At 41.9% G+C, this 22014-nt stretch overlaps 1 protein-coding gene across 1 annotated transcript in view; it reads left to right on the top strand.

Moving 5' to 3' along the window:
• The window catches only part of PRKD1 (protein kinase D1), a 246404-nt gene that overhangs the window by 135121 nt on the left and 89269 nt on the right, over positions 1 to 22014 (top strand). Inside the window, exons 3-4 of the mRNA XM_073609487.1 lie at positions 6206 to 6337; positions 8915 to 9072. Of these exons, the coding sequence (XP_073465588.1) occupies positions 6206 to 6337; positions 8915 to 9072 (290 nt within the window). The remainder of the gene's footprint in view (positions 1 to 6205; positions 6338 to 8914; positions 9073 to 22014) is intronic.

Here is a 22014-nt window from a genome sequence, read left to right as displayed (position 1 = left end):
CATACACAAAGGTGAATAGCTGGGACATGAGCCTGACACTCGGCTTTCAGTTATTCATGGGTATTGTAAAACAAAAATAAATGTGAAAAATATATTGGGTAGGCAGGCCTTTGCTACTGCCTGTTGCACTTATGTGCAGGATAACGTTTTAATTTTCTTCTTCACCCAGAATTCACTCAACTTTCTCCCAGGATTCACACCTTTTTTTTTCCCTATTAATTTCAATTGTGATTGTGTGAATCTTGGATGAAATTTGTGTATATTCTGGGTGAAAACATTCATAAATGAACCTTCTTGTGTTCACTGTAGAAGAGAATTGGCGTTATCTGGCACATTAGCGTATCAGGCCGACCGCTTCACGCACATATACGGCGGCAGAAGGGCATGTACCTGTACTTGCCCTTTAAGAAGCGGCTTGCCCGCCGCAAGCTCCGCGAGTGTGATCGCAGGTCCCGCAGACTCGATGTCCGCGGGGATACCCGCGATCATCTCACGAAGAGGAAGAATGGGGAAATGCTGATGTAAACAAGCATTTCCCCGTTCTGCCTAATGACATTAACACTGATCACTGCTCCCTGTGATCGGGAGCGGTGACCAGTGTCGTGTCACACACAGCCCCCCCCCCCACAGTTAGAATCACTCCCTAGGACACACTTAACCCCTGCAGCGCCCCCTCCTGGTTAACCCCTTTACTGTCGCTTACATTTTCACATTAATCAATAACAAATACAACAACAAATAGCAGCGCAGGTCTCAATATAAATAATAAAAACACAATGCAAATCATCAAAATAGTCCTTTGAGCAATTTATAGCTCCTTGTAAGAGATATACAGTCTATTTGCAGGGCAGCCTTGCAAGGGGAGGTGAAGCCGTTCCAATATGTAAAAGAAAAGAAAAACAGCAACAGGCGCCTCTTGGTTAGTCCGGCACAGGGGATTTCAGTAGAAGCCATAGATGATCTCTGCAGTTTGCGATGGAAGGGAGCCTTGTTCCTCTACGCTGTCGGCTGTGTGTTTGGCGCTGACTTCCGGGATACGAACACGATCCAGAACGAGGCTTGCACCTCAGCCAGGCAGTCGAGTGGAGGGCTGGAATGCAGAGTCAATGGTATGGGCTGTACTGCCGTTAAGCAATGCGTTTCAGAGCATGCACTGTGGGGCACGCTCCTTTCTCAAGCTAAAGGGGATAGATTTTGTGCAGCCTATTTAAGTGCTTCCTCAGCACTGCCACCTAAAGGTTAAAGCTAATATTGCAGAGATATAAATATGACATCCAGAACAAGGGGATAAAAAGAGTGTAGAAGAAATTAAAATGTGCAAATACGTACATGTACATCCAATTAAAAATAGGAAAGTGTAAAAAATAGGAAGATATAAAATGTAAATAGATTAATAAATTGTATAAAATTAGGCATATTAGTACACACAGTAGACTTGAATGTTGTTGGGGGAATAGATAAAAACTACATTAAATGGACATGATAAGATGAATATAACGGGAATAGGGGGGGACATTATGGGGATAATGAAAAATTAAATATATATATATATACATTAACATAATATATAGGGCCACTGGAAATGATAAATGGCTGGAAATACATCAATAGTATTATTGCTATATTGGGTCACCAAGAGTGTTAGTTTTTATTATTATTTCTTATTATTCTTTTAGAAATGGATGGGATATGGAAGCAGAAACCAATATTATTATAAAACGGTAGATATTTCCAACTCTTCATTAATTCCACCAGGGTTTAAAGTGTCTAAAGAATAAATCCAGAAGGTCTCTCGTTCGCATAGTCTATAAAATCTTTCTGCTACAGGAAGATTTTTAGGTATTTGCTCTATGATCCATACTTCGAGACTTTCTGTAGATTTAGCACGATGTTCACAAAAATGGCGTGGGACACTGTGTTTGTCCCTACCACCTTCTATCTTTCTCCTGTGTTCACCAAATCTTTGTCTTAGTGGGCGTATAGTATGCCCCACATACATGAGATTACAGGGACAACTAATGCCATATACCACAAAATCAGTACCGCAGTTATAGAAATCACCCAGCGTGTAAGTTTTTCCTTTTCTGGAAAACTGTTTTTTTCCATGTTTAACAAAACTACAGGTTTTGCACATTGCTTTTTTGCACTGGAACATGCCCCTAAGTGGAATCATATGGACCTGTGCCGGTGCAATTTCCTTTATTGACTTTAGTTTGCTTGGTGCAATTTTATTTTTAATGTTGGGAGCCTTTCTATAGTTAATTCTAGGATAGTCGGGCAAGACTGGTTTTAGGTATGGATCCTCAAGAAGAATTGGCCAATGCTTCCTGAAGATTGCCTCCATTTTGGAGAAATTAGTATGGAACCTAGTAATGAAGTGCCCCCCAGATTGATTAGGACTCTCATCTCATCAGGTGTATGCTGTAGATAATATTTTTAGGCCTGGTCCACTAACGATTCGGGGTAACCTTTATCTTTAAGTTCATTTCTGAGTAGGTGACTTTGTTCTATATAATCTGATATTTTGGTACAGTTTTTCCGTAGTCGACAAAATTGTCCCTTGGGGATATTGTCTTTCCATTTTTTGTGGTGACAGCTCTTATAATGTAACAAAGAATTTCCTGCTGTGGGTTTGAAGAAGTTCTTAGCATGTATTTCATTACTGGCATGGTAGAGGTCAAGATCTAAAAATGCTAGTTTATCTTTATCCATAACATGGGTAAAACTAAGGCCATATGGGTTACTATTGCAATGAGAGACAAAATCATTGACGACATCATCTGCACCATCCCAGATGATTATAATGTCGTCAATGATGCGTCCATAGAAAATGAGGTGCTTGTTATATGGATTATTATGCCAAATATGTTCCCATAATCCCATTGCCAGATTTGCGTAAGAGGGCGCGAAATTGGCCCCCATAGCTGTCCTTTGGACCTGCAGGTATTACTGATCATCAAACACAAAATAGTTATGTGTCAGGCAATACCTTGCACAGTCCAGGATAAAGGAAGCTTGTCTGTTACTCATATATGGATCTTCAGATAGAAAGTGACTCAGTGCTGTTCGTCCAAAAGTATGAGGAATAGAGGTATATAGTGAGTTGACATCTAAGGATATCCAGGTATATTCGTCTTCCCATCTATAGGATTTCAATAGATCCAACAGGTGGGTTCCATCCCGAATATATGACTGTAATCCTTGTGCCAGGGGCTGTAGATGGTAATCTATGTATTTAGACAATCCAGAAGTGATACTATCCAAAGGAGCAATGATAGGTCTCCCCGGAGGATTTGTCTGGTTTTTATGAATTTTAGGTATATGGTAGAAGTCTCTTGCACCCAAAACTCCATGCTATCACAATACAATAGCGTGCAGAGGGAGATCCCTGCATCCATCATCGCTTGTTTGGATGTGAAGACCTGTCAATTGAACGAAAAAAAAAAAAAAAAAAACTATTTCCTGTTTGACTTTAGACTCTCCAATAAAGTAGATAGGTTTAGGGGGGGGGGGGGGGCAGGTATTCATCAAGTGAATACATGCAATTAGGGCTACAACTAACGATTATTTGCATAATCGCTTAGTTGGCCGATTATTGTTTAGATTAATCGGATAATAAGGAAATGTGCCCCATAGGAGACCATGTGCAATGAACTGTAGTTTGTTTCTGCAGAAAGCACCAAAAAACGCATAGGTGTGAACCAGGCCTAAAACGTTTAGTAGAAGCAGCATGTTTTTTTGTATCACCTGTCATAATGGGGTTAAAAAAACTAAAATTAGCCCTTTTATAGCACAAAAAGAGCAGATAATCGCTACTATAAGGGGTTAATTTATACTGTGAAACAGTGAAAGTATCAATATACATACCGTATTTATCGGCGTATAACACGCACTTTTTTCCCCTTAAAATCAAGGAAAAATCGCGGGTGCGTGTTATATGCCAATCCCCCACTGACTGTGAGCGGAGGAACGAGCGCCGCCGACATACATACATAGCCGAGTGTACTCAGCTAAGTTCGGCTTGCTCCGCTCACAGTTACGCCCAGTCCCGCCCTATGATGGACATAACACGGGGACTGGACACGACTGTGAGTGGAGCTAGCCGAACCTAGCCGAGTACACTCGGCTATGTATGTATATCGGTGGCGCTCGGCTCCACCCACAGGACTACGAGAGGAGCCGAGAGCCGCGGAGAGACACAGGACCGGCTCTGTGTCTCTCGGCGGCGCCATATTTAAAAACTGCAGTGACACTACAAGGCTGCAGTGTCACTGGGCAAGGCTGCAAATGACACTGACAAGGCTGCAGATGGATACCGATCAGGCTGCATTAATGGGCATTTAAATGTAAGTTTTTTTTTCCTTTAAAAAGTTTTTTTCCTTAAAATTCCCTCCTAAACTTGGGGTGTGTGTTATACACCGGCGCGTGTTATATGCCGATAAATACAGTATATGATATAATTACTTATATCATAATAAATACACCCAGAAGTAGGATATATGGGCATTTTACTATGGGTCAGACATGAAGGGTGGAAGGGAGATATAAATCTTTTATAGTAAAGCAGTACTAAAAACTGAGACTTTTTTTTTTTTTTCATGGATTTGATCATTTTAAATATAATGCACAATACTGGTAAAAGTTTACTTTAAATTTAATTGTAATGCCTTCTATTACCTCAAGTTTATCGGCCTCCACCTTCATTGGGTTCAGATGCTGATCTTCCCTGCACAGTCTTTAAAGCAGGGGTCTCAAACTGGTGGCCCTCCAGCTGTTGCGAAATTACAAGTCCCATGAGGTATTGCAAGGCTGACAGTTACAAGCATGACTCCCTCAGGCAAAGGCATGATGGGACTTGTAGTTTCACAACAGCTGGAGGGCCGCCGGTTTGAGACCCCTGCTTTTTTTAAACAACAAATATGTTATACTTACCTGCTCCAGTGGTTTGCACAGAGCAGCCCTGATTCTCCTTTTCTGGGGTTCTCCTCCTGGCTTCATAGTGCCCCAATAGCAAGCTGCAAATTATAGTATAGAGTGCCCCCTATAGCAAGGTAAAAAAGAAAACTTCTGCCTTTTAGAACCACTCTCTTCCTGCCCAGGACTACATGTCCCATGAGGCATTGCTCCTCACCCATTCACAAGTTCTCATGCATTACATGTATGGACGGTGTACTGAGCTGTATGTGTGTTGCACTGTATTTCCTGATGTGTAAACAAATAATGCATTCTGTATGCAGGACAACTAATCGGCTGGCCGATTAATCGATAATGAAAATAGTTGTCAACTATTTTCATAATCGATTAGTTGTCGATTAATCGATTGGTTGTTTTGGCCCTACATGCAATGCAGGCTGACTATTAGCAAAGTCTCTGCGACAAATTTACTGTGTGTTTGTAAAGCTTTGCCTGTAATCCTGAGCAGCTAACTAAATGACTGCAAATCTTTAGTTATTGAAATACAGTAATTGCAACTCGGCATTTCTGTTGCGTAGCTGTGTGCTATACTAATAAAATTGTGAATCTTTTTGCTTTGAATGGCATTCTGTGTGTAGAAAAGGGTTCAGTTGTGTGACTGCATCGCCGTCCTGCCTGAGTGCCTTGCATCTATGGTTATCCATATTGGAACATGAGGGGAGGTTGCTGATCAATGGTTAATATGATGGGAGGCTGCAGTCCCACCCAGAAGTTTAGGTCCATGCAGCCTGAATATGGTGCTGTATGTATTTTAGCACAACATAATGTTTAGTGTATGTGGAAGTGTCATTATACCCTTTCAGCCCCTGCAGTTGGGTTTTAAAGCATGCCAAGCAATTGCATTTCAAATTTTTATACTAGGTGCACCGTGCATTGAATTTTTCTATAATTGGAGCAGTTGAACTGACAACGGATATAGTTTAATAGGATTAGCTATGTTCACAAAAACAACAGCCTGTATAAAATATCCTACCTGGCCTAGTCTGATTACATTGGTGTTTAAGGAGGGTGGCATTTAAAGGAACATCGAAACAGTGTTTTATATCTAATTTATGAATGTGGGAAAATACTTGGGAAACCTTGGGAGACGTATACATATGTAGACGTCTGTTGCTGTTCTGCTTCAAGTAATATGTTGCTCTGAAATAAATATAAAATCTTTTATAGAGAATATTGAATATTTATTAAAACTTTTATTGACAATTTTTATTTTATTTTTTTATAATTTCAGCTTCAGCAACGTTTGAAGATTTCCAGATCCGACCTCACACTCTGTATGTCCATTCGTACCGCGCTCCGGCTTTCTGCGACCACTGTGGAGAGATGTTGTGGGGTTTGGTGAGGCAGGGCCTCAAATGCGAAGGTAAGAGTCCTTTGCTGTAACATTCATCATGCAGATAAAAAATTGTGTATCTGGTAGAAGTGTGCTTTTGGTAAAATGATGTCAACATATGAGGAGCCAAGAAAGACATTCCTATGACACTCTTTAGAATTACACTGTGCCTCCGCATGACGTATGTCCGTGCAGGCGACAGATTAATTCACCTGTCGGGAGTACTATGGATTTGAGGTAAGCACTCCATACAGATGCTCTGTCTTCACTGCAGCTGAGCTCCCTTCCACCTCTGCAGCTTTCCCATGAATAGCGTAGCGGCTTAGTAGTTTTGTAGCTGGGTAGATGGAGACAGATAGGAATTCAGAGACACTAGTTCCCCATGAGGTTTTTTTCTCCTCTTGTGATTGACGGGCAGTGAAAAGATCCCATGACCAATAACACAGCTTGTTATTGGTTGCAGAATTCACTCACTGCCTGCTTTCAATCATAAGGTGAAATCGGACCTGATGTGGACTTAATCCTTCTGCTTTCTCTTTAGGCCCTGCCCATTATCAGCACCACTGGTTGCTAGCCATCATCTTCCTTGACAAGCAGTGACAGAAGAAGGGTTAGAGGAGGCAAATGTGCTGCTCTGCTACAGAGTTCAGAGATGGGCACTTTACCTCCAGTTCATAGGCAATGAAGGACAACTCTAATCTAAGGTACAGAGACAGGCAAAGCAAGATAAAGTGAAGCGAAAACTGGCCGCAGGGATGTTTCAGTCTGGTGCAGGACATTTTGAAAGGCCATGTTGTCAGAAAAGTGTCGGAAGTTCTTTATTGAATTCCCGTTTTAGTTTGTAAAATTACCTATTCAGGTGTATGTAATAAATTTACAGCAACCTGACCAACTGCGTTTACAAGCGTGTAAAATGACATCTGATTTTTGTTGGTTACTGCTTATTGTTCTTTCTTTCTTTTTTATTTGAGAGACCATTTAGACGAAAACGTAGTTCTTCTAGCTTGGTCAACTCTGGACCCTTGCAACTGAAATGGTTAGACTACTCTACCAGCCTCAGTTTTTGTGGTTAATTTGGGATGGAGTCAGTGATTGAGTATCATACTGTAGGTCTGCTCTAGCAGGAAAGCTAAAAGGACTGCAGATCTGCAGGTCAGGTGACAGGCTTATTTTCACCTGGTGATCTGGCCAGTAAGTAGAGGTGCACCAAATGGAAATTTTGCTACCGAAAATTCAGGATGCACTTGGCTGAAACTGACCATCTAAAAAAAAAAAAAAATATATATATATATATATATATATATATATATATATATATATATATATATATATATATATATATATATATATATATATATATATTTATTCAACTTTTTAATTAATATTATGAATTTAAATGAATATGAATTTGTCATTATCGGCATCTTTAAATTCTATGTATGTCTTCACACTCGTCCGTTGTTAAAAATTTTGCTTGCTGCATTTTTGGGCAGTTAAAAAAAAAGCACCAAAAACACGCTTTTAAGTCATATGACCTATGAAAACACACGATAAGCACAGAAAAATCTTGGCAAAATCGCATGCGTTTTTGGTGCTATTATGGGCATTTTTTTTATCGGCAAAATGCCGAAAACACCATTTTTGGCCAATCTGTTTTGGCCAACGAAATTTCGGTGCATCAATACCAGTAAGTCTGTTGTTTTTTAAAAGAACAAGCCCTCTTGCAGATGTAGCAGTTTCAAGGATGAGACAAACCATTCAACGTTAGCAGGTGTGCTTAAAATAGTCAGCTATCATTTATGTAAAACCTTTATCCCAAAAGAAAAACATAATTTGCATACAAGTGCTAGCTGGTGTTCAGGTTCAATTTTTAAGGCCCCTTTCACACTGGGGCGGTAGGGGGCGTCGGCGGTAAAACAGCGCTATATTTAGCGCTGTTTTACCGCGGTATTCGGCCGCTAGCGGTGCGGTTTTAACCCCCCGCTGGCGGCCGAAAAAGGGTTAAAACCCCTCGTATAGCTGCGGTATTACCGTGGTATAGCCGCGCTGTCCCATTGATTTCAATGGGCAGGAGCGGTGAATACACCGCTCCAAAGAAGCGGCTGACAGGAAATTTTTTCTTCTCCTGCCAGCGCACCGCTTCAGTGTGAAAGCCCTCGGGCTTTCACACCGAACAAACAGCGGAGGCTGTTTAGGGGCGGTTTGCAGGCGCTATTTTTAGCGCAATAACGCCTGCAAACCGTCCCAGTGTGAAAGGGGTCAAAGTGTATCTAAATCTTCTAGTACATCTAGGACTCCCCTCCCCCCAGATTAACAATTCTGCTGTCCAAAGGTGCCCACTGGGCTCATTCATCCAAAGTGGGGGCACTCTTAATACATTAAGGTCCGATTGGGTCCACCTAAAAAACTGACAGATGGACCCGATCGGTCCGCTGTGTGAAAGGGGCCTTACTTTTACTTTGTCCTGACTAGCTGTTGTATTTTTACTAAACAATAACTTGTTAGCTCTGGAAGCTGTCAGAACTTGTGGAATGGCATTTTAACAAGTAAACAGCCTCCCAAATCGTGTGTTCAGAACTAATAATGAAAATACTGTTTTTCCTGTAGGATGTGGTCTTAACTATCACAAACGATGTGCTTTCAAGATACCAAACAACTGCACTGGGGTGCGGAAACGACGGTTATCAAATGTGTCGCTGACCGGGTTATCAATACGCACTGTGTCTTCTGAGGCAGTCTCCTGCACCTTGGATGAGCCGCTGCTGGTAAGTAAGACGTGAGATGCTTGGACTTTGCTGGTAAAAACATGCCTTTTGTAGAATGTGCAGTGCTGACACATTTTTTACAGTTCTGATTACTGTTTAAAATGCCTAAATGGAAACTGTACACTGCTCCCAAATTTGATTACCTCCAGATTTCATTTGTTGAATCAGATGCTGTGAAATGATGGTTTTGTGCTGTGATCAACCTTCACTGTATGAGCACCATTTGCCTGAATGAGCAGGTTCCAGTCACTTTAAAGTGGTTGTAAACCCTTGTCTGAGTTTTTTTCAGAATGCAGGGGGATGGGTGCTGCAGTTACTCTGAAGATCTCAGTAAGTAGAGCTCTGGGAGTTGATTGGAGGGAAGGGATACACCCACCCTTCACACAGCACACAAGAACAGAGCTGGGGCTGTCATTCACAGGCTGTGTGCTGGAGGATCCCTCCCCTGTCACCTTTTTACATCTTGGTGTCAGGAAAACTTGTCAGAAGTGATTCATACAGATAAAGGGACAAAACAGCAGACACCAATGACACTTAGTGCTCTGGATTGAGACAAGTACACACTATAGAGGCATATGCTTTGTTTATTTTTTATGTCTGAGGTTTACAACCACTTTAAGTTTCCAAATGCCAGTTCTTAAGGCTAGTTCACATAGAGTGTTTGGTATGACTTTACTTACACTTGCACCAGTTGATAAGGGATTTGTTTAATAATGTGCATTTGTATGTCATTATGCCCTATTGGTCAGACCTAGTAAAGGGATGATGGCCCTTTGTGCAGATCAAGTACGGGGCATAACAGTCTAGTATACACCGATCAGCCATAACTTTGACCACTGACAGACTAAGTGAATAATGATTAACACATTTAAATGGTATCTAAAGGTCAGTGGCATATATTAGGAGCAAGTAAACATGTTGTCCCTGAAGTCAATATGCTGAAAGCGGAAAAAATTTGCATTACATTTTGTTGTGTATGGGGCAGACTAGTCGGCGTGCTGGTCCCACACTATCCCATGTCCGCAGCCAAAAGTGCCTACAATGGATACCTGAGCATCAGAACTGGATGACGGAGCAATGGAAGAAGGTGGCCTGGTCTGATGAATCATATTTTCTTTTACATCATGTGGATGGTTGGGTGTATGTGTCGCTTACATGGGGAAGAGATGGCATCAGGATGCAGTATAGGATAACAAACCAGGGGAGGCAGTGTGATGCTTTGGGCAATGTTCCTCTGGAAGACCTTAGATCCTGTCATTCATGTGGATGTTACTTGACATGTACCACCTACCCTAAACATTGTTGCTGACCATACTGCAAAAAAGGTTCAAGAAGAGTTTGAGGAACACAACAAATTTGAGGTGTTGATTTGGCCTTCAAATTCTCCAGATGTCAATCCAATCGAGCGTTTGGGTGATGTGCTGGGAAAAACAAGTCTGATCCATCCCCACCTCACAACTTACAGGACTTAAAGGATCTTTTACTGAAGGCTTAGCGCCAGATACCACAGCTTACTTTCCAGGTCTAGTGGCATCCATGCCTCAACGGGTCAGATCTGTTTTGGTGGCAAAAGGGGACCTACTCAATATTAGGTGGGTGGTCATATAGTTATGGCTGATCGTTGTATAGTCCTAGTACAGGGATAAATGGTTCAATGTGCAGTCATAGTATGGTTTTAGTAGTCCAGTATGCAGGCATAGTACAGAGGTAGTACATGAATAATGGTTTAGTATGCAGCCAAAGTATCGTCATTATGGTAAATCAAGGATCCAGTGTGCAGTCCAAGTACAAGGATAATGGTGCAGTGATCAGACCTCGTAGAGGGATAATGGTTTAGTGTGCAGTCATAGTAAAGTTGTAGGGGTCCATTCTGCACCTATGTCAAGTTTTCGAATAGTGATTCTTAAAAAGTACTGGCTACATAGTAAGAATGAGCTGACAAAATGTTCTTGATTGTACAGTGATGTCCTTAGTCCCAGTAAATGGATTTGCACATGACAGACAAGTGACATCACTGAGGCATTTATTCAGACCTTTAAATGGCTTTTTGGTTTATAGATGGCAGGTTCATGTTAGTTTTCTTTATTGCGTACATGCCCTACTTTGGTCAGTCACTGTCATATCAATACATCATCTTGTCCTTTCTATCATTCCTCTGTTCTGTCTGTCAACCTAACCAGCCTTTTTCAATTTTTTTGTTTACTTTTTTATTTTAACATTGGGCTTTCTTCTTTCCCTCTGATGCTGCCTCCTCCTTCCTCTGTCAGTCTCCTGTCAGTCCCAGCTATGAGGTATGTGATGTCTTTGAATCTTCTTTCCCAGCTCATCATCCTTCCATATGTCTGATGCCACATCATGGGAGTCATACTCTAGCTGGTTAGTGCACTTTCAGATAAGGTCTGCTATAGAGCTTAGCATCTTTAAGTAACAGGGAGTGTGGGTGAGTTCTGTCATGTGCGCAAGTGTATATTGGGTTACAGTAATTGTTGATTGAAGTTTCTGAAAATGGCATTGCAACTGGAATCAGCTATTAGTAAATAGTTATTTACCTTTGTCCATTTGAATATTATTATGTAATAGAGATGCACGATTCTGGCTTAAATAAGAATCACAATTTTTTGGCTTAGAATAAAGATCACAATTCTCTCAATATTCTCATGGCATAACATCATCTTTCACATTATACAAAAAAATTGGGCTAACTTTTTCGTTTTTTGTAAATTCATTAAAGTGTATTTTTTCCCCCAAAATTGCGTTTGAAAGAACGCTGCGCAAATACAGTGTGACATAAAATATTGCAACAACTGCCATTTTATTCTCTATGGTCTCTGCTAAAAAATATATATAATGTTTGGGGGTTCTAAGTAATTTTCTAGCAAAAACATACTGATTTTAAGTGTCAGAAAAACGTAGGGATGCGCCAAATGGGTTTTTTGGTGCTGAAACCGATACCGAAAATAAATCTTCCTTGATCCCGAAAACCAAAACCGATACCGAAACAACACCCATACTGAAAGTGACTGTTTTTAAAAATATTTTTATACAGGAGATGATCAGAGACTGCAGAGATGGTACAGGAGATGGTCAGAGACTGCAGAGATGGTACAGGACATGATCAGAGACTGCAGAGATGGTACAGGAGATGATCAGAGACTGCAGAGATGGTACAGGAGATGGTCAGAGACTGAGGACATGGTACAGGAGATGGTCAGAGACTGAGGACATGGTACAGGAGATGGTCAGAGACTGCAGACATGGTACAGGAGATGACCAGAGATGGTACAGGAGATGGTCAGAGACTGCAGACATGGTACAGGAGATGATCAGAGACTGCAGACATGGTACAGGAGATGATCAGAGACTGCAGACATGGTACAGGAGATGATCAGAGACTGCAGACATGGTACAGGAGATGGTCAGAGACTGGGGACATGGTACAGGAGATGGTCAGACTGCAGACATAGTACAGGAGATGGTCAGAGGCTGCAGAGATGGTACAGGAGATGGTCAGAGACTTAGGACATGGTACAAGAGATGGTCAGAGACTTAGGACATGGTACAGGAGATGGTCAGAGACTGCAGACATGGTACAGGAGATGACCAGAGATGGTACAGGAGATGGTCAGAGGCTGCAGAGATGGTACAGGAGATGGTCAGAGACTGCAGACATGGTACAGGAGATGGTCAGAGACTGGGGACATGGTACAGGAGATGGTCAGAGACTGCAGACATGGTACAGGAGATGGTCAGAGACTGCAGACATGGTACAGGAGATGGTCAGAGAGTGGGGACATGATACAAGAGATCATTGCAGCCTCACCAGTGCCTGTCAGATGCAGCCAGCCAGTGTCCCCGGTAGTGCAGCCTGTGTCCTCATTGCAGCCAGTGTCCCCAGTAGTGCAGCCTGTGTCCCCATTGCAGCCAGTGAAGGGAGAGAGCCGCCGCCGCCTGTTTGATTACAGCGCCGGGAACATCACAGCTTTCATTTCAATAGCTGTGTGTTCCCCGCTGCGCGCCGTCGCATACAGCCCCTCCCCCTTGTCCGGGCACTTTGATAGACAGATCACCCGTCCAAAAATGGGACGGGTGATCTGTCTATCAAAGTGCCCGGACAAGGGGGAGGGGCTGTATGTGACGGCGCGCAGCGGGGAATACATCTGACTTCCAGAAGTCCTATTTCCCCTGCTTTTATTTTTTCGGGCCCTTTCACACTGGGGCGGTTTGCAGGCGCTATTGCGCTAATAATAGCGCCTGCAAACCAACCCGAAAGTGCCGCTGCTTTCATTCCAGTGTGAAAGCCCCGAGGCCTTTCACACTGGAGCGATGCGCTGGCAGGACGGTAAAAAAAGTCCTGCTAGCAGCATCTTCGGAGCGGTGAAGGAGCGGAGTGTATACCGCTTCTTCACCGCTGCTGCCCATTGAAATCAATGGGACGGCGCGGCTATACCGCCCCAGCAAAACGCCTCTGCAGAGGTGCTTTGCGGTGGTTTTTAACCATTTCTCGGCTGCTAGCGGGGGGTAAAAACGCCCCGCTAGAGGCCGCATACCGACGGTAAAGCGCCGCTTACAATACCGACGCCCGCCCCGGTGTGAAAGGGCCCTTAAAGGGTTACTAAACCCTCTTTTTTTTGGTTTTTGTTTTTTTTTTTTGTTTTTGAACAAACATGTCATACTTACCTCCACTGTGCAGTACGTTTTGCACAGTGGCCTCGATCGTCCTCTTATGGGGTCCCAAATTAGTGCTGGTGGCTCCTCCCCACATCAGGAAACCCCTTAGGAGAAGCTCTCTCCTTGGGGGTAACCATGTGGGCGCGCTCCCGAGTCCAGCATTTGCGTTTTTTTGAATGCCGAACTCTGTCCCGCCCCCCAGTACCCGCGTCATTGGATTTGATTGACAGCAGCGGAAGCCAATGGCTGCGCTGCTATCAATCTATCCAAACAGGACACGAAACACCAGACAGAGCTCGCACGTGGCATGGAAATTACGGGGCTCAGGTAAGTATTTGGGGGGCATTGCTGCAGCACAGGAGGTTTTTCACCTTAATTCATTAAGGTGAAAAACCATGAGGGTTTATAACCCCTTTAAATGTTGTCCAGTCTAAAATATGTGTAGAATTCTGTAGGCAGATGTGGTTAGAAAGAAATGTGTGCTTTGCACAGGGCATGATTGTATTGTTTGGTTGGCGTGCAGATAAGATTTGTACATAGATTAATGGGATATTTGGCAGGCAGGTCAGTGAGTGGAGCGGGTTGTGCTCTGTGCACACAGTAGTCGGGTTTATGTAGAAGGTGGTTGTTCTGAGGATTTGCAGTTATTGGATGCTGTGTTTTACAGAGGATTTGGTATGTATGTAGGGTGCAGCATTTGTAAAGATTTGAGGCTTACCTTTTTGTCTTGCACAGTTGTATAGGCTTCTTTCCTCTACCAAAATAGTTTAGTCTGATTTCACTGTACACCGAGTTTCACACAGTGTGTAATAAAAGCTGCAGCAAGTCAGAGCCCGCCTCATTTCTTGGCTCCGGTACACCCAGCACCATCTAGCGCTGTCGTCCTCAGCCTGAGAGGTAACTGCCCACCACTTTAGTTCTTTAAATCCTGAGGTCCCTGTATCTCACATGGGTTTAACTGAGGGCAATCTGCATGCAATTGCAGTGTGCATAGGAATGCCCACTTCTCTAGTAACACTCACCAGTCATGGCGTTTTGGTATGTGCATTACACCTCCCAAGAACCAATCAACTGTTTTCATTAGGGTTAAGAATACTGAGACAGGGTGCTGTGATGTTTTCAAGAGGCTACCAGGATCTGCCTGCATTGCATAGTGAAACACAGAGTGCTGTCATTGCTGGGTCTAAAATATGGTATGTAGTGAAAATGGGTTTTTATTAAAAAAAAAAACATGAATTGCCAGGTCGATGAGGGCAGAAAGGAGGCACTATTGAGGACAAAATGTGAATAGATTAAGCTTCAAAATTACAGTTTAAAGTTTGCATACCCTGACAGAAATCATGAAATGTTGGCATTCATTTAGAAAATATGACTGATCATGCCAAAAAACTTTTTTTTTTTTTTTTTTATTAAACGCTTAACCACTTACCGACCGGCTCCTGTACATATACGTCGGCACTTTGAAGATGGTTATCTCGGTAACGGCAGCAGCTGCTGCCACAACCGAGGTATCCATCTTTACAGGAGCCGGTTCTGTGTACGATAATGGTGGTCTATTCGGCGGGTTCGCCTCGAGATCACTGTTATCGGCGGCGGGAGAGGTGCCACCTGCTCTCCCGTGCCCTCCGCCGCTTACCGTAGCTGTCGGTAGCGGCGGAGGAGATCGGGACCTCTCACTGCTGAGGTATGGAGACGAGTGAGGCTAAGATGGCCGCCACCCGTCTCCATACCATAGGAGGGCGAAAGCGACGTCATGACGTCAGCTCCGCCCATATGTCTAAAAGGCATATTTTTTTTTGTCATTTTTTTCAAACGACTTTTTTTTTTTTTTTTTTTTTTTTTTGCATTTTAGTCCAAATATGAGATCTGAGGACTTTTTGACCCCAGATCTCATATTTAAGAGGACCTGTCATGCTTTTTTCTATTACAAGGGATGTTTACATCCCTTGTAATAGGATTAAAAGTGATCCAGATTTAAAAAAAAAAAAAACAGTGCAAAAATAAATATAATAAAGTAAAATTAATAAAAAAAAATTAAAAAAATTTTTTTAAAGCGACCTGTCCCGACGAGCTCGCGCGCAGAAGCGAACGCATACATGAGTAGCGCCCGCATATGAAAACGGTAGTCAAACCACACATGTGAGGTATCGCCGCGACCGGTAGAGCGAGAGCAATAATTCTAGCCCTAGACCTCCTCTGTATCACAAAACATGCAACCTGTAGAATTTTTTTAAACGTCGCCTATGGAGATTTTTAAGGGTAAAAGTTTGACACCATTCCACGAGCTGGCGCAATTTTGAAGCGTAACATGTTTGGTATCAATTTACTTGGCGTAACATTATATTTCACAATATAAAAAAAAAATTGGGCTAACTTTACTGTTGTCTTATTTTTTTATTCAAAAAAGTGAATTTTTTCCAAAAAAAGTGCGCTTATAAGACCGATGTGCAAATACGGTGCAAAAAAAAGTATTTCAATGGCCGCCATTTTATTCTATAGGGTGTTAGAAAAAAACAATATATAATGTTTGGGGGTTCTAAGTAATTTTCTAGCAAAAAAATCTGTTTTAAACATGTAAACACCTAAAATCCAAAACGAGGCTTGTCCTTAAGTGGTTAAGGACTGCCCCACGTACATTTACTGCGGCAGGGCAGCCCTTGGGAGCAAAATCGCGAACCTGTATGTGATTGCTTCTTCCGGGTCAGGGGCGCATGTGTGCCGCTGGAGACCCACTCCCGCTGTGATTGGACACTGCAATGTCCGCTGGGAACCCAGCGATCGTTTGTAGAGAGGCAGACCACGGCAGATCGCCGTTTTGCTAGTAAGAAAGATCTTGAGTTTTCTGCTAAGAAGGCACATGGATCTCTGTCTTTCTTCAGCTAAGCCACCCCCCACACAGTTAGAAATCACTCCCAGGGAACGCAGTTAACACTTTGATCGCCCCTGATGTTAACCCCTTCCCTTCCAGTGTCCTTTATACAGTGACTGTGTATTAATATTTTTTTTTATTTAGCACTGATTACTGTATTAGTGTCACTGGTCCACAAAAAGTGTCAGAATAGTCCGCCTCAGTGTCAGTCCCGCTAAAAATCGCTCGCTGATCTTCTGCCATTACTAGTAAAAACAATAACAAAAATAAGTCCATAAATCTATCCCAAAGTTAGACACTATAACTTTTGCGCAAACCAATATACGCTTATTGGGATTTTTTTAACCAAAAACGTAGCAGAATACATATTGGCCTAAATTGATGAAGAAATTTGATTTTATTACTTTTTTTTATTACTATTGAATGTGTTTCATAGCAGAAAGTAAAAAATTTTTTTTTTCCCCAAAATTGGTCTTTTTTTGTTTATAGCGCAAAAAATAAAAACCGCAGGGGTGATCAAATGCCACCAAGAAAAAAACTCTATTTGTGGGGAAAAAAAGGATATCAATTTTATATGGGTGCAGCATTGCACAACCGCGCAATTGTCAGTTAAAGCAACGCAGTGCCATATCGCAAATAATGGCCTGGTCAGGAAGGGGGTAAAACCTTGCGGAGCTGAAGTGGTTAAGGATAGTTATCAGATGAAGCCATTTATTGTCACATAGTTGTTTTGGCTCCTTTTTAAATCATAAAATAACAGAAATCACCCAAATGGCCCCTATCAAAAGTTTACATATCTTGGAATGTTTGGCTTTGGTACAGACACGTTAAAATGGCAATTAAAGGGTAATTTCCCAAATCTGTGACTTTTAAAATTGCAGTTAGTGTCTGTATGTAAATTGTCAATGTGTTTGTTAGCTTTCATGTGAATGCACTGAGCAGACTAGATATTGAGCCATAGGGAGCAGAAAATAACTGTAAAAAAAACCTGCGTACCAAGGTAATGTAAAGATGAAAAAGGATATAAAAAGATATCCAAAGCCCTAAATTTCCAAGTAAGTACTGTTTAATCATTTATTAATAAGTGGAAAATTTGGGGATCTCTTAATACCAACCCCAGGTCAGGTAGACCAAGAAAGCTTGCAGCCACAACTGCCAGAAGAATTGTTCGGGATACAAAGAATAAACCCACAGGGTAGCCTCTGGAAAAAGACGGCGTGGTTGATTTTAAAAATATGCACTGTCACTATACTAATGACACTGGCTGGAAAGGGGTTAACATCAGGGGCAATCAAAGGGTTAACTGTGTGCCTAGCCAGTGTTTTAATATACTGTGTGAGCTGCTTTTACTAGGGAAAGAGAATTGATTACCTGCTTTGCAGAAACACAAACTCCATCCCATCCCTCCTGTCAGAATGCTGATCTGCCTTGTTTACACAGGCAGATCGCCCTTCTGTGTCTCTGCCTGACGATCAGTGGGTGCTAGAGGACATCAAGTACCCTGCACCCGCCGATCGGCTTCCGCTGTGGGTAATCACAGTGAGTGACCTGCTGGTGGCGCGCACGCGTGCCTCTTGCCCAGAAATGTCGGATCACATATATTTTAAGTAAAACTGCTATAAAGCGGACCTAAAGTGGTTTGTAAGTGAACAGTACTTACTGGCAAATTTAAGGCTTTGGATTTCTTTTTTATATCCTTTTCAGTCTTTAGAACGTTCCATGACCTTGTTACACAGGTCTTTTGGCAGTTCTTCTTTGCTCCCCATGGCTCATTATCTAGTCTTAACACATTCATGTGAGAGCTAACAAACTCTTGACAATTTGCACCAGGCACTAATTGCAATTTAAAAATCCACAGATGTTGGAAATTAACCTTTAATTGCCATTTTAACCTGTGTATGTCACCTTGTGTATCTGTACCAAGGCCAAATATTCCAGGGCCCGGAAACTTGTGATCAGGGCCATTTGGGTGATTTCTGTTATCATAATAAATCAAAAATGAGCCAAACAGCTATGTGATAATAAATGGCTTCATATGATCACTATCCTTAAATACAGTGCCTTGAAAAAGTATTCATACCCCTTGAAATTTTCCACGTTTTGTCATGTTGCAACCAGAAACGTAAATGTATTTATTGGGATTTTATGTGATAGACCAACACAAAGTGGCACATAATTGTGAAGTGGAAGGAAAATGATAAATGGTTTTCCACATTTTTTACAAATAAATATTTGAAAATTGTGGCGTGCATTTGTATTCAGCCCTCTTTACTCTGATACCCCTAACTAAAATCTAGTGGAACTAATAGCCTTCAGAAGTTATCTAATTAGTAAATAGAGTCCACCTGTGTGTAATCGAAGTATAAATACAACTGTTCTGTGAAGCCCTCAGAGGTTTGTTAGAGAGCCTTAGTGAACAAACAGCATCATGAAGATCAAGGAACACACCAGACAGGTCAGTGATAATGTTGTGGGGAAGTTTAAAGCAGGGTTAGGTTATAAAAAAAAAAATCTCAAGCTTTGAACATCTCATTGAGCACTCTTCAATCCATCATCCGAAAATGGAAAGAACATGACACAACTGCAAACTTATCAAGACATGGCCGTCCACCTAAACTGACAGTCCGATCAAGGAGCGCATTAATCAGAAAACAGCTAAGAGGCCCATGGTAACTCTGGAGGCGCTGCAGAGATCCACAGCTCAGGTAGGGGAATCTGTCCACAGGACAACCATTAGTCGTGCCCAAATCTGGCATTTATGGAAGAGTGGCAAGAAGAAAGCCATTGTTGAAAGAAAGCCCTAAGAAGTCCCGTGTGTGAGAAAGCCATGTCGGGGACATGGCGAATGTGAAAGAAGGTGCTCTGGTCAGATGAGACCAAAATTGAAAGTTTTTGCCTAAAGGCAAAACGCTATGTGTGGCAGAAAACTAACACTGCACATCACCCTGAACACACCATCCCCACTCTGAAACATGGTAGAGGCATCATCATGTTGTGGGGATGCTTTTCTTTTTTAGCAGGGACAGGGAAGCTGGTCAGAGTTGATGGGAATATGGATGGAGCCATTTACAAGGCAATCTTAGAATAATACCTGTTATAGTCTGCAAAAGACTGGAGACTGGGGTGGAGGTTCACCTTCCAGCAGGACAACTACCCTAAACATACAGCCAGAGCTACAATGGAATGGTTTAGATCAAAGCATATTCATGTGTAAGAATGGCCCAGTCAAAGTCCAGACCTAAATCCAATTGAGAATCTGTTGCAAGATTTGAAAATTGCTGTTCACAGGTGCTCTCCATCCAATCTGACAGAGCTTGAGCTATTTTGCAAAGAAGAATGGGCAAAAATTTCATTCTACATGTGCAAAGCTGGTAGAGTCATCCCCAAAAAGACTTGCAGCTGTAATTGCAGCAAAAGGTGGTTCTACAAAGTATTGACTCAGGAGGGCTGAATACAAATGCACGCCCCAATTTTCAGATATTTGAAAAAATATTTTCATTTTACTTTTACTTCACAATTATTTGCCACTTTGTGTTGGTCTATCATTTAAAATCCCAAAAAATACATATACGTTTTTGGTTGTAACATGACAAAATGTGGAAAATTTCAAGGTGCATGATCAGTCATGTTTTCTATATTGATGCCAAAATTTCATGATTTCTATCAGGGTATGCAAACTTTTAAACACAACTGTATTGTATATTTCCTTGCAGTTTTTTTGTGAGCAATGTTTTTTTCTGTAGAGCACTATGAAGATGTACCAACACTATTTAAAATTAGCTCATAGTGTGCTTGTGCGTCTTCATAGATTATCTATGACATCTAATGAATGCAATATAATGGTGAAAAAAAAACAAAAACCTTAAAGTGATTGTAAAGTCTCGTTTGTTATTTTTAAAGAAAAAAAAATGTCATGTTTACCTCTTCTGTTCAGTGGTTTTGCACAGGGCAGCCCAGATCTTCCTCTTCTGTGGTCCCTACTCGGCGCTCCTGGTCCTTCCCTTCTGTTGAGTGCCCCCACAGCAAGCAGCTTGCTATGGTGTCTTGAGTAATAGAGTAATGGTGTTGCGCTGTCAAGTAACAAACAACTAGATTGCAAATAATGTAATGATACACATAAAAAAATACCCAATAGGTAGGTAAGCAATAACAATGTGCAAAATGACCACAATAAAAGTGCCAATGCCATACATATGCAGTGACTGATATAAACGAAAAATAACTCCAAATGTAGACAAAGCTATGTCTGATAAAGTAAAGGGGTGGATGAACTATCTCTTCCAAACAGTAAATCGAGTGACTGGTGTCTTTTCTTATAGTTGCTGTGACACCTCAGTGCTCTCAAGCCTCTCACCTTACTGCTGTGTCCATGTGTCACCGTCTGCCTCCAAGGATCTTTTCAGTGGTGAGCTCTCGGCCTGTAGACCTCTGTAATCTGAAAAGCCTCCTTTGTGATTATCCTGGGGATCCTGCCCAATACTTTCCATTATGGTGGTATCTATCGGGCAGCATGACACATGGACCCCTAGAGAGACCCATTTATTTAATGCTGTTACCTTACAGCAGTAAGGTGAGCAGCTTGAGAGCACTGAGGTGTCACAGCATCTATAAGAAAAGACAGCAGTCACCCGATTTACTGTTTGGAAGAGAAAGCTCATCCACCCCTTAACCTTATCAGACATAACTTTGTCTGCACTTGGACTTATTTTTAGTTTATATCAGTCACTGCACATAGATGGTATTGGAACTTTTATTGTGGTCACTGCACATTGTTATTGCTTACCTACCTATTGGGTATTAGTTATTGCACTTACAGTTGTGCTCATAACTTTACACACCCTGGCAGAATTTATGATTTCTTGGCCATTTTTCGGAGACTATAAATGATGACACAAACTTTTCTTTCACTCATGGTTAGTGTTTGATAATAAATGGCTTCAGCCAATCAACTGTGTTTACTCTTTTTAAATCATAATCACAACAGAAATTAGCCAAATGACCCTGATCAAAACTTTACATACCCCAGTTCTTAATACCGTGTATTGCCCCCTTTAACAGCATTGACAGCTTGAAGTCTTTTGTGGTATTTGTGGATGATGCTCTTTATCTTCTCAGATGCCCATTCCTCTTGTCAAAAAGCCTCCAGTTCCTGTAAATTCTTGGGCTGTCTTGCATGAACTGCACGTTTTGAGATCTCCCCAGAGTGGCTCAATGATATTGAGGTCAGGAGACTGAGATGGCCACTCAAGAACCTTCACTTTATTCTGCTGTAGCCAATGACGGGTCGACTTGGCCTTGTGTTTTGGGTCATTGTCGTGTTGGAATGTCCAAGTACGTCCCATGCGCAGCTTCCTGCCTGATGAATGCAAATGCTCCTCCAGTATTTTTTGATAAAATGCTGCATT

Source organism: Aquarana catesbeiana, linkage group LG13 (assembly GCF_042186555.1).
Source record: "Aquarana catesbeiana isolate 2022-GZ linkage group LG13, ASM4218655v1, whole genome shotgun sequence".
Taxonomy (NCBI): domain Eukaryota; kingdom Metazoa; phylum Chordata; class Amphibia; order Anura; family Ranidae; genus Aquarana; species Aquarana catesbeiana.
Note: the sequence above shows the minus strand (reverse complement) of the source record. Positions and strands in the feature narration are given on the sequence as shown.